The following is a 14,648-nucleotide window of genomic DNA, read 5'->3' as shown; positions in this document are numbered from 1 at the left end:
TTCACATCATTTTTGTACCCTGAGACAATGATTCTTCGCTTTTTTCACTCTGTTCCTCTTTCTATTGCACACTTTCATTCTCTTTCATCCTGTTACCATGGCGATAGGCCTTCTGCCATTATGCATTCTCTCATGCTTTCCTCTCAGTCATGCAGTGAAACACACTCACATTCACAATGCAACCAGGGAATAATAGCTTAAGTTTGTTCAGGGCACACACACTCTCTCTCTCTCTCACACACACACACACACACACACAAATAGGCCTATACATACAAGCATACACACAAAAACGCATGTTTTTCATTATCCAGTGTTACTAATGTGTATATCTATGATGCCTAAACATATTCTATTGACACTTAATGGAAAAATAAAAGAGGCAAATGGATGAATGTGATTAAAAATTAATATGACATCTGTACTTACTGTATATTATACAGTTTTTTTTCATAGTGCTGTTTCTCAGTCTCTCTGTCTGCTTCTGGGTATTTAACACACACACACACACACACACACCTGATATGCTTATAGTGAGCTAACTGCATACTATGCAGCATCAGACCTTAGAAGGACAATAACTGTGAATCTTAAAGGCACTTTAATTAATTTTTACATTTTCACAAAAATAAAAACTTAATTCCAAAGATAATGTAAACAGGTTTTACATCCACTTGTCATAGAACCTTTAAGGAAAACATCTGTGTGGAGATGGTTTTTCTATTTAACAAAGAGTGACATCATCAGAGTGCGACAAAGTGTGAGCTGGCTGTATGAGTGTATGCAGATGTTTATCAGTGACTCAAAGACTCAAATGTTATTTAAAAGACAAAAAAGAAAAAAAAAGTTATTTGAATTAACAAATAATATATAAGGCTCATGTTCACAGAAACACTTCATTTGATAAATACTCTAAATACTAGACAAGTGTTCCATGCATTCTTATTCATGACACACAAACACACACACACACACACACACACAAATAGGCCTATACATACAAGCATACACACAAAAACGCATGTTTTTCATTATCCAGTGTTACTAATGTGTATATCTATGATGCCTAAACATATTCTATTGACACTTAATGGAAAAATAAAAGAGGCAAATGGATGAATGTGATTAAATTAATATGACATCTGTACTTACTGTATATTATACAGTTTTTTTTTCATAGTGCTGTTTCTCAGTCTCTCTGTCTGCTTCTGGGTATTTAACACACACACACACACACACACACCTGATATGCTTATAGTGAGCTAACTGCATACTATGCAGCATCAGACCTTAGAAGGACAATAACTGTGAATCTTAAAGGCACTTTAATTAATTTTTACATTTTCACAAAAATAAAAACTTAATTCCAAAGATAATGTAAACAGGTTTTACATCCACTTGTCATAGAACCTTTAAGGAAAACATCTGTGTGGAGATGGTTTTTCTATTTAACAAAGAGTGACATCATCAGAGTGCGACAAAGTGTGAGCTGGCTGTATGAGTGTATGCAGATGTTTATCAGTGACTCAAAGACTCAAATGTTATTTAAAAGACAAAAAAGAAAAAAAAAGTTATTTGAATTAACAAATAATATATAAGGCTCATGTTCACAGAAACACTTCATTTGATAAATACTCTAAATACTAGACAAGTGTTCCATGCATTCTTATTCATGACACACAAACACACACACACACACACACACAAAAATGAAACAAAATCATACAAAAAATGTGAATAAAGATCCATTGCTCATTAAGATTGTAATCATAAATGAGTTGTAAATGTCAGGCTGAATTTCTGAAGGTCAGAAACATTGGTTCTTAGATCGAATCTGGTTTGCAAATCTGCTTTTTAAACATTTTTGTATGTAAACGTGCATTAGAAATCTTTGACCATTGTGTCATATTTCGCTGCTTTTTTTGCATATGTTCTGCAATTTAATAGAATGCTATGAATGCAGAGAATGATAATTTCAGCAAAACTTGCTAAAAAAAAAACATGGTTAATCTGTGGAATGAGGGCAGTTAAAAAAAACACTCAATGGATAACTTAAATTATTAATTTGTAACACTTGTAAATGATTACTAAATTTAATTTTGGGTGAACAATTTTTTTAGACAGATTACATTAACTTTTATCATTTTATAATAGAACTGTCATGAAACTTACACACTACCAGTCAAAGGTGTAGAATAATTGTTTTTATGCTGTTAAAAAAGCATTTACCAAAGCTGGATTTATTTGATCAAAAACACAGTAAAACAGTAATATTGTGGAATATTAATCAAATTTAAAATAACCGTTTTCTATTTAAGACATAATTTATTCCTGTGAAGCTAACTTTTCAGCAGCCATTACTCCAGTCTTCAGTGTCACATGATAATATTTGACCTGAAGGATCATGTGACAGTAATTCAGATATTGCAAATTGTAGTAATATTTTACAATATAACTGCTTTTACTGTATTTTTAATCAAACAAAAGCAGCCTAGGTGAGCATAAGAGAGTTAAAAAAAAACATTTAAAAACCATGTTCTAAACTTTAGACTGGTGGTGAAGTATCAAAGAATTAACAATTTTATAATAGCTACGGAATAGAATCAAGCTAATATATGAAAAAAATGATCAAATATATATTCCATCATTTTCCCAATGCCACAACAATAACATGATCTCTAACATATCAGAAGAATTAATTAATTTTTTTTTTTTAAATGTTTCCTGAAAATTGTGTTTGGAGTTTGACAGCTCTTTTAAATTCTTCTGACGTTGAAAAAACTTCAAACATTTTGACTGTGATTCAGATTTCTGTATGTCATCTTTTCTTCTACTTCTTTACACACTGATCCTAGCACAGAGAAAGGGAGCAAAGAAGAAGTCAAATGCAAATTTAATGGCTTTAAGCATGGTCTTCCTCCAGTTCCGTTCAATCTTGACCTGTCGTCCCTCAGGCACCAATGATGAGCTGCAGTCCAGACAGTGTATGGCTTTCAGTTCAAATGCAGGTAGTTTGGTACCCAACTTCCCTTCCAGCTTTGTACTGAACTCTACCATGCTGCCTGGATCGAGGTTCAGCAACACCTGTTTAAACTCGTAACTCGCCATTAGGAGGATGTCACCTGCCGGATCGTCAACTTGTGTGACTCCATCCACCGGCATGCCGACCGTCACCTCAAAGCGGTAACTGTCAAAGCGTTTAACGTGGCACTGGTGTTTCGCAAAGGCCTTTATCCGACAGAGCTCCTCCTCTCCCTGCTGGAGGAACAGCATTGTGGCATTGACAGGCTCGACTCCCGTGACATTCGCAACTGGAGACATATTATTCTGTGGTTCACACTTGGGATAAACCTCACCATAGAGACACCGCAACCAGTCTCCCATAAACACCGGTAGCAAGTTTATAACAGACTGAGCTCCGTTTTCCATCTCAGCTACACGAATACGACGGAATATTCCGGTCCAAGTGACACGATGACCCTCCAGATGGCTGCAGAAGAGCTGTGTTTGAGCCATCCCGCGATCCTGCCAAGCACGTGGGCCGCACAGTGTACCATATTCCTGCCAGGTGATTGTGGAGTTATACACCTTCAGACCTTCAGCATTATAGACATAGACGCCGCAGAGTAAAATCACCGTAGTGATGCACAGGAGGATCAATTTCACCGGACCTCTGTGGGTGATGGAACGGAAGACATTTAGGATGGACAGGCTGAATCGAGTCCAAAGCCGCAGGATCACAGGGACGGCACACACTGCCAGCGTCACCAGCATTTTAGTCAACTCCAACTCCAGGAACCACTTAACCATCTGAATCAGCAGCATCACCATCAGACCCAAAGCCAAAACGGGTAAGGCAAACAGGAAGAGGAAGTAGGCCACACAAGTGCGGATAAGGCCAATGGTGGTAGAGTTCCACAGCAGGACCACAGAGAACTCGCACCACACAAAGCAGACCAGGTACGGCACCAGGAAGCAGTACGTCCCTCTGAATCCCCTCATGCGTGCCATACTGTACATTATTTAAAAAAGAGGTCTGATTAGGTATGGTCATTATATTCAAACACCAGTATCAATAATACTGTATATTATACTAACTTGATTATTTACTTGAGGAAACTGTTACTTGCCCTATTGGGTTAGCGCTATATCTTATTTTATTTTATTTATTTTGATAATGTAAATAAATTTTTATGCCTTACAAACTGGTTTTCTGTGACACTGGTTGTGATATTGGTTTCTACTAGGTAAAATGATCTAGCTGGCTAGCATAGATGAATAGCCATATCGAAAACTGCGAGAATTAATTGTCATATCCTTGATAGCATAAGGATGATTTAAAAATTGCTAACCAATTAGCAATGTTTCGTCATTATGTCTTTATTTTCCAGAAAAAGTGTTTCCTTTTTTATTTAAAGGAAAATTTATTTCCTTTGTAATTTTTGGGCAATTTTTCTTTGTACAGAAAACGAAACATTTAATGAAAAAATGTGTGTTTGAAATGTATAATCATAAATAATATTTGTAATAATTTTCCGATATTATTGCAAGTTTTCTTTGTGAACGAAATTGACATTTCATGAAAAAAAAAACATTTACGTGTGAAAAATGCATAAATATTGAATAATTAGACATTAAAATTGTTCATGTAAATATACAATTATAAATGTAAACGAATACAATTTTTGGCCATTTTTTTGGCATTTGTTTACAGGAAATGTAATATTTGATAAAAAAATATATAATCATATATAATATTTTTAATAATTTTCAGCTATTATTGCAAGTTTTCTTTGTGAATATATATATAATAACATAACCCTGGTCCAATCCAGTGGATTGGATGTACATTGCCTTAAATAGGTACAGTAAAAACGTTCTTTTACCTGAAGAACAAGTAGAAAAGGTAGATGTAGAGCACACAGGGTACACTGAGCTCTAGCACCAGTGATTCTCCTAGAGGGATGGTTGTGAAAATATGTCCCAGCATCCTGGCCATCGCCATTTCCTTCGGCAACCTGCTGGTCAAGGCACACAAAGATGAAGCCACCTCGATGATGAGTGCCCTTCGTGCGTAAGCTGCCGCAGATGGGCTCAGGCTCATGTAGCTCATTGCCGTGAAGAAGATGGCCACTGTGGAAAGCTCCGAGCATGGGATCCAGCCTTTATCTGCTACTGGGAAGGTGAAGATCGTAAAGAACACTGATATCATGAAGTAGAGGTACTGCTCCATGTTGTTCCAGCCAAAGTTGGACTCCGCTTGCTCCACGTCCAGGCTGGGCTCGAAGCGTGTGAGGAGGGCGGTTAAGGCACTGAAGTTCTCCCATCCTTTGCTGCTCTTGAAGACTCTCAGTGTGCAGATGGCCATGGAGATAAAGGAGAGGTAGAAGATGAGGAGCGGGATGACGAAGGCAAACAGATCAATGGTGAGATTGGAGATGATGAAGAAGAAGATAAGGGCATTGACGTGTTGCGTTGGGATGATGGTGCTCAGCCACTGGACACCAGCACGAGATGCCCAGTCAATTAAAAGTTCCTTCATCTCAATAATCACATGGAGAGGGTACTGCAGACCCTACAGGGTAAGGAAAGACAATGAGTCAACATTTGCATTTTACAAGAGTACTGTCAAACAAAAGTTGGATAAATAGCTTCATCACTTTTATACATAATTTTTGTCAATTTGTTTTTCACCAAGAAGTGGGATTTTATGTCCAGGGCTCTCTTCATCGCACCACTGCGTCTGGTAGTCAATATCATCCCACTACCCGACATTCCCCAGCTGGACTTTCGATGACGCTTATGAGTGACGGGGGCCAATTCATTTTTTTCCTGTATGAAAAAAGCAGCATTTTTTGATGTATTAGCAAGTATAAAGCTGGTTTTATCAACTTACATTACGGTCTCATTGGTGGACATTTAAGTTAAGGGGAAAGTTCACCCAAAATTAAAATTCTGACATAATTTACTCAACCTCATGTCATTCCAAACAAAACACAAAATATATATTTTAAAAAATGTCTCAGTGATTTGTATTTCCTTACAGTGAAAGTCACTGGCATCCAGTTTTGCTTTGGATCTCACTGAGTTTCATTATAGACAAAAAACTGTTTTCCACAAAAGACAGAACGTCACACAGGTACAACATGAAGGTGAGGAACTGATAAGAGAATTTTCATTTTTCAGCACATCCTTTAAGCGCCTTTCTCATAGACAAATAAATGACGATAGCTTATATATTCATCAAACACCTCCCATTTTAATTGATGTTTTGAAAATTTGCTGCTATGTGAAAACATCTGCACTTATCTCTATCTTCTTCCATAGCACCTCACCATTTCAAATGTGGCTACATCACTTTTACTTAACGTCTTCTCCTCTCCCGTTGCATCTACGCCTGAGGTTCTCAGTGTGGGAGCGTACGCTATGCCTTCTGTGAACTTTTTCGTCATCTCCACAAAATCTTCCACATCCACATACTTAGAGCTAGCTGTAGAAGGACAAAGATGCATATTTGTGATAAGTTATGAGTATCTCTGTCTAATATTTTGAAAATTATACCTCAGGTTGGTTTACCAACCATTCAGTTCCTTTACCAACCATCCTTTACTGTTCTCAAAAAAAGATTCAATTTATTGCATTTGTGTACACACAAATATGTACACTTACATTCATTAGACACCATGGTCTCCAGGATTTTCCTCTGAGTATGAATGCTGGGTGTTACACCACATACAGCAGGTTCACCTATTAGGAAGAATGGATTAAAATAAGTTACTACTAGCAAGACATGTTAAAAAATGTATTTCTTAATCACAATCAGGTGTTTGTTTAACAATATAAGCATCCCAAAACTCAAAATTTGGTCAAAAATGCCACCCGTTTCAGATTTAAGGTATGCAAGGATGGAAAATGCTGTTGAAAAGAAAGAAAGAAAGAAAGAAATCTGCCAATTACCTGGTATAGTATTGACCTGGCTGACATTCTCCAGCATCTCAGACATGGCCTCTGACTGTGAGAGTATGTGTGAGAATATGTACACGTAGGGGCAATTGAGTTATATTGAGACTGGGCTCATCTGCCAGAAAGCTGAAAATAGACACACTCATCATGGCCATGCCAAAAAGGACACACTTTAAGGCAGACAGAAACACGACAGAATTGAATTTGTATCGGAAAATACACTGTAGATCGTTTAAAATCCGATAGCTACATTATAAACACTTGTGTTCATTATATAGGTCAATGGAGAATAGCGTCACACAGCGCCAATACCATCACAATCAGTTATGGTTTAAGTTCTGAAATCACAGCACACATGTTCAATCAAAGGTCATTAAGGAAAGGACCCCAATTGCAGAATAGGATTTAGTCCATCATTAAGTCATGAGATATAATTTCTTTGCTTGTTATCAGTTTATCAGGTACACCGCATATTTTTTCAGAATAAATTTTATGACCAGTTTCACATTGTCATATTATTTCATAATATGACAATATTCGTAATTTTAATATTATTTCAAACACGTGTGTTCATGTACTCACTCTACTCTGTGCTCTAGGGTCTCCAGCCTCAGCTTTCTCCAGGAGCTCCTCAAAAGGCAGATCTTCATCCATATCATCTACGAGAGATAACAGTCACTCACTTATGATTATGTGAACACTGTGGTGACACAATATTGAACTTGAAGTCTTAATGAATCCACAAATCCTCTAAATAATTCAACTATGCTCATCTTTGCAAAAAAATTTGTAAATCCTGCTAGTTAGATCGTAATTAATGCTGAATAAAGTTCCAGAACAATCCAAGAATTACTATTTTTAATAAAAAAACATTTTTGAATGGAAACAGGAGCTTGAGTATGATTTTACTGAACATAGTTTTCTTTGCTTGTTATCAGTTTATCAGGTACACCGCATATTTTTTCAGAATAAATTTTATGACCAGTTTCACATTGTCATATTATTTCATAATATGACAATATTCGTAATTTTAATATTATTTCAAACACGTGTGTTCATGTACTCACTCTACTCTGTGCTCTAGGGTCTCCAGCCTCAGCTTTCTCCAGGAGCTCCTCAAAAGGCAGATCTTCATCCATATCATCTACGAGAGATAACAGTCACTCACTTATGATTATGTGAACACTGTGGTGACACAATATTGAACTTGAAGTCTTAATGAATCCAGGCTGAAACCAAGCCACAAAAGCAAAACCAGGCCATGAGTAAATAAATGTACCCCTCAGATATTCAAGTGAGAGGTGGATCTATTTCTTGAACACTGACATCCTAATAAAGCGCATTGGTTTGTGATAAAAATAGGATTTATGTTCTTGGTGAAAATAAAGCTAGCACACACTAGCATGTGTCAGTAGCCCCGCCATGTCTCACTGATTACCCTCATTTGGATGGATTGCTTTAGTGTCATTCATAATGAATGCATATCAAGAAACTACAATTAATATGGTACTATCAAAAAATATCAAACATAATAAGCCTGTTTGATTTTTGACAAGGTAAATATCTGAAATAATTTCAAAGAGTTAAATACAACAAAGAAATCTGAAATTGGATCATACAAAAACTTTTTTTTTTTTAGCAGATTGTCCTTCAGCTTTCTTTGTTATGCAAAGCTTCACTTACCACATTCTTCAGCCTTGGTCTCTTCCTCAGCCTTTCTTATTTTCTCCTGCATCATCACCTTTTGGGCTGCAGCCAAAAAGCTCCGTTGACGTGGGATTGATAAACCCACTGCAGGTATTTTGGTGGAGGGCAGTGAACCTTCAGGAGTAGATGTAGATTGTGTAGGATCAGCAGAAATGGTGATGCTGGGTGTGGATGGATCATTGGGAGAAGATAATGTTGATTTTGATAATGATGATGATGTTGTAGCTGGCATAGTTGGAGTAGTTTTAGAGATATGTGATGATGTAGGGGCAGGTTTCGGTGTTGCTGGTTTTTCAGCTGTTGATCTGGCTGGAAGGTTTGAGGTTTTAACATTAGTTTGTTTTAATTTAGTATCTTGACTTGAAGAAGGGGTGGATTTAGGTGGTTGGTCTGGGCTGCCAGAACTGGAGAGGGGGGGACCCGCCATCTCAGTGCCTGGAATGGATTTAGTTGATGGAAAAGGAGGGTTGAGACTTTTGTGGGCTGCACTTTTCTCCTTGAGAGTCTCAGGAGATGGTGGTGGGTTAGCACTAACATCCTTCTCACCTAAAAGACAACAAACAAAGTGCAAAGACATAATGTTTACAAAGAGCACCAGTATTTTTTTTTTTCACTTACTCATTTCTTACATATTTATGTGTTCTTACACAATTGGTTAACCTACCAACTTCATAACATGCTTTTGACATCTAAACTCCACTACATACACCACACAAATGTATACAGTGTATATCAGCTTACAAAGAATAACTTAATCACTTACATATTTAATTAGCCTGTATAAATAACCAAATTCATCACATGGTTTTCACATGTTAACTGTATTTTTATATACATTTTGATAACCTACTATATACCAAATAAATGCGTGTACACAATATTATGTTTTGACAGACCTTAGAGAATAACTGCTGAAATTAAAGGTAGTTTTAGTACTCAAAATAAAAGAAAAGAGAATCGAAACAACTTACTCATTTAAGCTGATCAGCTTACAAAGAATAACTTAATCACTTACATATTTAATTAGCCTGTATAAATAACCAAATTCATCACATGGTTTTCACATGTTAACTGTATTTTTATATACATTTTGATAACCTACTATATACCAAATGAATGCGTGTACACAATATTATGTTTTGACAGACCTTAGAGAATAACTGTGCTGAAATTAAAGGTAGTTTTAGTACTCAAAATAAAATAAAAGAGAATCGAAACAACTTACTCATTTAAGCTGAATGAACAGTCTTCCTCAATATATGGCGTAACACAACGAAAATAAACTCTTTTAAAAGTTTTCTGTGCTGTCCACACATAACAGCTCTGTGAAACCAGAGCCCCACTAAGGAATCGCTGTTGTTAAAGCCCACCATACCTCCAGAGAACGAGCTTCGATTGGATAATTCAAGTGCCAATCAAAGAGTTCCTCTCTGATTGGATAGGACTCGAGCAATCAGTGAATGGCATTGCCCAAAGGATTGTCATCATCGCACTTAATTAGTCTTACTGTGGCGAAAGACTAGCGGGTAAGCTTAGAATAGCGTAAAATAATAATTGTGACCCTTTTTTATCTTGAAAAATTCATGAAGGAGGTTCAGTGAATGAACGTCGGTTAGACCTATGGGCAGCCACTAGATGTCAACGAAGTAATAATAATATCTTTTTGCTCGCACAGTGGTGTATGCCATTTCACAGAAGAAGCAGATTGTAGTGTTGTTGCGGGACGCTCTTGCAGCTCCAAATGTTCATTACACCCCGTGCTATTTGTGAAACAACGATGAAAAAGGAGGAGACACTAGGGACCAAGGCTAGACTGAACAGTGGTTGGGGGTTTTGATTTGATTAATCTCAACTCGAATCTTTTGAATCTATTCTGTTTACTAAACATCCGATCACTGATTTCTGCCGTTAAGAACCATTAACACCTACTACGTCCATCCCAACAGAATGATAATTTTCTGTTTATTATAAACGCGATGTTATGTTGTTTGCCGGTTTAAATGCTCGAGCTCTTTAAAGTTGATGGATTCTGATTGGCTGTCCATTTTTGACGTGAACATCAGCTGTAAAAATCGTTCTGAAAGTGATTCCAGTGACTTCCCCTCATAGAATTTGAAGAATTAGGCTATATTCTATAAGCTATTTATATTTGTCGTTATATCGGTTTTAGTGCAATCGGGCATTTACGCCAATAGGTGGCGACAAGTGTGTTTTTGTTATGAAGAAGTCATTCATTCACTCAACCTATTCGTTAAAAACAGTTGTACATGCTGAAAAGTGTGACTCCAGAAAGAGTGCTTTAAGTAGCTACATCCCACAAAATTAAAAATATATGTATTTGTTTGTTTGTTTGTCTAACTGTGAGACAGTAGGCCTACTTAAGGTATAGAAAAAGGTTGATAAAAAGAAAACAATCATAGCTTAGCTAAATAACATAGTAGCTGGTGCCCTGGTCCATTCACTTCGTTCAAGAAGGAGAATATTCGTATTCATTTCGTTCATGAATATCATTCTGTTCTTTCACATACGCGATGAATGGCCTATTCAAAACATCATTAAAAAATTATTCCAAAGCTGTCACGTGGTGAAATGGGAGAGACTTCACTTCAGTGAAAACATAAGTCAAAAATATATAGGCTATATAGGCTAGTGCGTGTAAATAAACAATTTCATTTGAAAGATACGTTCACGACTCGAAACACCACTAGAGCTCTCCAAAGTTCCATGCGTTTACCCAGACTGGTAGTTTTATGCAAGTCAGTGCAGCTGACTGCAGTGTTTTTGCGCATCTGCACGCACTTTCGGATGGAGGATGGCAGTCACTGCATTGCCCAAATCTTCAGTTCGACAAAAAAAAAAACAGAAAAAACCCCATTGATATAGGTCTAAATTAAAATGTTCAGAGAGAACTGGATCTGAGGATGCAATTTTATTCGGACTAGCTCATTAAAAAAACGCGTTATTATAGGCTATCAGACTGTCTTGGAAGTGGTAGATCGCAGCATCATTATCAGTCTGCAAGCTGCGACCTCCGCATCCCCAGGCAAACCAAGGCTGGCCTGGTTTTCTGCACTGGCATCTCGCTTCATCATTGTATTAGAGCATCATCTCCCTCCTATGAGTGATGTCGGACTGTAGGCGACAGTGGAACCGGGAGGATGAGCTCCCTGTGTACCTGGCTAAACCCATCTCGGCCGGACCCAACCAGCGTCACAAGTCTCACGGAATGTTTAGCTCCGTCGAGGGCGCGTATGATAGCAAGACTATCGATTTTGACCAGTACGCCGTAGGGAGGAAGGGGAACAGGAGCTCACGGAGCAGTAGCAGGGAGCGCATCGTGGATGGGGACTTTGGAGCTTATGAGATCAGCGGGGGGACCATCAGCTCCCCGGGTGAGAGAGACGACGGGCGTCCGGGTGTCGAAATCACGGATCAGACTGAAAAGGAATGTCGTTATGAGCAAAACAACGGGAAGGTGGGCTTAAATATCATGCGTGACCATTTTCGGAGGATTTGAACCTTAACCCATGCAAGTAGGCTACACAAGGTTCAAATTTGCTCATAAAAGAATAACAACATGCGTAACAATGAACGCATAGCCTAAGTAGGCTATAGGTACCTAGCCTATGTTCTGACATAAATTGCGAAAGTAAACCTTAGTTAACTGTTACCATACTTAATATGATTTAAAAAAAGAAACAACATTTACAATCAAATGCTGGAATTTTATCAGGCCTACAATAAGAAAACAAACAAATAAAATAGCCTATTTTAGCCTAGCTATTATGCGAAAGTAAAACCTTATACTTGGAAAAACATACTAAGATATAAAATCCAATAGCCTACTGTAATTTTACTATAAGAAAACAAAAACAAAAAACTTCAAAATTGAGTTTGAATTAGTCTGCCTTATAGGCTAGCCTACAGAAGAAATATATGCTTATTTTGTATTTCAGTGTAAAATATTGTTAATGCTACCATAAGTAAAAAAGATTAAATTTATGGGGCGTTTCCAGAATTTCCTATGCAAACCATTTTTTTTAAGTTGCATTTTCTATTTAGTAAATGTCGGTCGCATTATTTTACTGTCACGTTTGTCACTTTGAAGATTTTTGCCCAGTTTTATTGGAACGATATTTTAAGGTTAGCATGCTTGCTCAACATTCTTTTACTTGATAGCCTAACTCAACATTCTAGTAAGGTCGATTTGTAACATTCCAATTGCAATGCAAAAATATCTTTCCTTGTAGAACGTTATTTTTGAACTAGCCTATTCATAATTACAAATAATAATAAATTTAGAAACGTATTTGACTCGTTTTTAATTCATGAATTAACCTTATTATTCAATATATTTTAAAACAAAAACTATTTTACGAAACTATTAGTAGACCATTTTTGACCCATAACGCCGACATTCTTTTTACCGATTCTCGCCCAGTTCTCTCTCTTTGTTTCATGTGAGGAGGGCTCTCCAAAATACACTCAAATACAAAAAAACACGTCTTCGAACAGGCGAACAGATACACGCTCACATACACACGCATACACTCAAACACACACGCACCCCTCGGGAGAGGCGCTCGCTTGTGCAGTGTAGTGATGGGAAGTCCGGTTCTTTTCCGCGAACCGGTTCTTTCGGACAGTTCGTTTCAATAAACCGGTTCAAAAAACCGGTTCATCTGTTATTTTACGCCCTAACGTACTGACGTCATTCGCGATGACGTAATGATATCAAATCTGTCCTCCTGGGCCGGGATGACCTAACAGAATCTTCAACTGAACAAAGTACACAGATTAGATACATTCGTAAATTCCAGCATATAACACAGATTTGAGCTACTTTACATTGGCTTCCAATTCACTACAGGGTTGATTTTAAATTACTTATTTTAGTATATAAAGTCTTACATAATCTGGCTCGCTCTTATTTAATTGATCTTTTGCATTTACATAAACCTCAAAGGAATCTAAGGTCATCAAACCAGATCCCTAGGACAAGATTAAAACTGAGTGGTGACCGGGCATTTTCAGTGTTGGCCCCAAAGCGTTGAAATAGCTTGCCTTTACCTATATTTACCCAATATAGACTTTTACCTATATTGGGTTCTTTTAAAAGAAATTTGAAATTGTATTTATTAGAGTTAGCCTTTGGCTCAACATATCGAGTAAACAAAGTGGGTCTCCTTCTTTGCTATGATGTTTGTTTTACTTGCTTATTTATTTATTACTCTCTTTTTCCTTCTGTGCTGTTGGTCTCCTTTTTACTAGTTACTATTGTACAGCACATTGGTCAACCTTACATTGTTTTAATTGTGCTCTATAAATAAATAAAACAAACAAACAAACAAACATTCATCTTTTTTTTTAAAGTAAAATAAAACATATTATATTTAAAATATTTAAAAATAAAAATGATATTATCACACTTTCTGATGTTTAACAAAATACTTGGGTAACATGCTTTTCGTCCTCTTGAAAAATTACACGCTTGCGCAGTATCATCAGCTCATCGGTTCTCAAATCGGACGCGTCCTAAAGAAACGGTTCTCGGTTGAGTGTACCGGTGATCCGAAAACCGATGCAACCGGTTCTTGACTCGAAAACGAGAACCGCTCCAGCAGTGGGAATGTACGTTCGTTATCCGGCTCGCTGCACACTTGCTGCTTTTCATCATCAGCTCTCTCTTCACAGCAGTTCAGTCAGTGTACTGTTTGAGTAAATGAATTACTCCGGGATACTGGTTTATTTCGACTCACAGGGAGTGTCAGCCAGGTTAAAAAAAGTGAATAACTTAAGTAATTTGTGGATTAATGCTTACTGGAGACGCGAACCGTTTCAAACGATTCAGTCCGATTGGGTGAACTGGTTCAACCGGTTCACTAAGAAGAACCGGTTAAATCGAACGATTCGTTCGCGAACCGGACATCACTAACCCACAGTGCTCCCATTCTCCCTCTTGTTCGCTGTCGTCGTTA

The 14,648-nt window shown here is 37.3% G+C and overlaps 2 protein-coding genes across 2 annotated transcripts in view; one reads left to right on the top strand and one right to left on the bottom strand.

The window, feature by feature from the left end:
• Positions 1-2,665: 2,665 nt before the first annotated feature.
• On the bottom strand, positions 2,666-9,996 carry LOC107742510 (wolframin-like). Its single transcript, XM_016555507.1, has 10 exons — positions 9,896-9,996; positions 8,647-9,216; positions 8,036-8,107; positions 7,546-7,622; positions 6,958-7,012; positions 6,670-6,747; positions 6,336-6,490; positions 5,695-5,832; positions 4,887-5,575; positions 2,666-4,012 (listed from the first exon to the last, which is right to left on the bottom strand). Exons 1-10 carry the CDS (start codon positions 9,897-9,899, stop codon positions 2,839-2,841), a joined length of 3,012 nt encoding a protein of 1,003 aa, XP_016410993.1. The 5' UTR covers positions 9,900-9,996; the 3' UTR covers positions 2,666-2,838.
• A 1,397-nt stretch (positions 9,997-11,393) lies between these two features.
• LOC107742497 (dihydropyrimidinase-related protein 1-like) overlaps positions 11,394-14,648 on the top strand; it is a 14,062-nt gene continuing 10,807 nt past the window's right edge. Inside the window, exon 1 of the mRNA XM_016555474.1 lies at positions 11,394-12,145. Within this exon, the coding sequence (XP_016410960.1) occupies positions 11,795-12,145 (351 nt within the window). The 5' untranslated portion in view covers positions 11,394-11,794. The remainder of the gene's footprint in view (positions 12,146-14,648) is intronic.

Source organism: Sinocyclocheilus rhinocerous, unplaced genomic scaffold, assembly GCF_001515625.1.
Source record: "Sinocyclocheilus rhinocerous isolate Xijiao unplaced genomic scaffold, SAMN03320098_v1.1 scaffold496, whole genome shotgun sequence".
NCBI lineage: Eukaryota > Metazoa > Chordata > Actinopteri > Cypriniformes > Cyprinidae > Sinocyclocheilus > Sinocyclocheilus rhinocerous.
Note: the sequence above shows the minus strand (reverse complement) of the source record. Positions and strands in the feature narration are given on the sequence as shown.

What these genes read in the sequence shown, in the direction of transcription:
- LOC107742510 (XM_016555507.1), bottom strand. An exon ending in ACCCTAGAGCACAGAGTAGA is followed by an intron (nt 7,013 to 7,545) that starts GTGAGTACATGA and finishes ATACTCTCACAG; the next exon opens with TCAGAGGCCATGTCTGAGAT. An exon ending in ATGTAGCCACATTTGAAATG is followed by an intron (nt 5,833 to 6,335) that starts GTGAGGTGCTAT and finishes TTTTTCATACAG; the next exon opens with GAAAAAAATGAATTGGCCCC.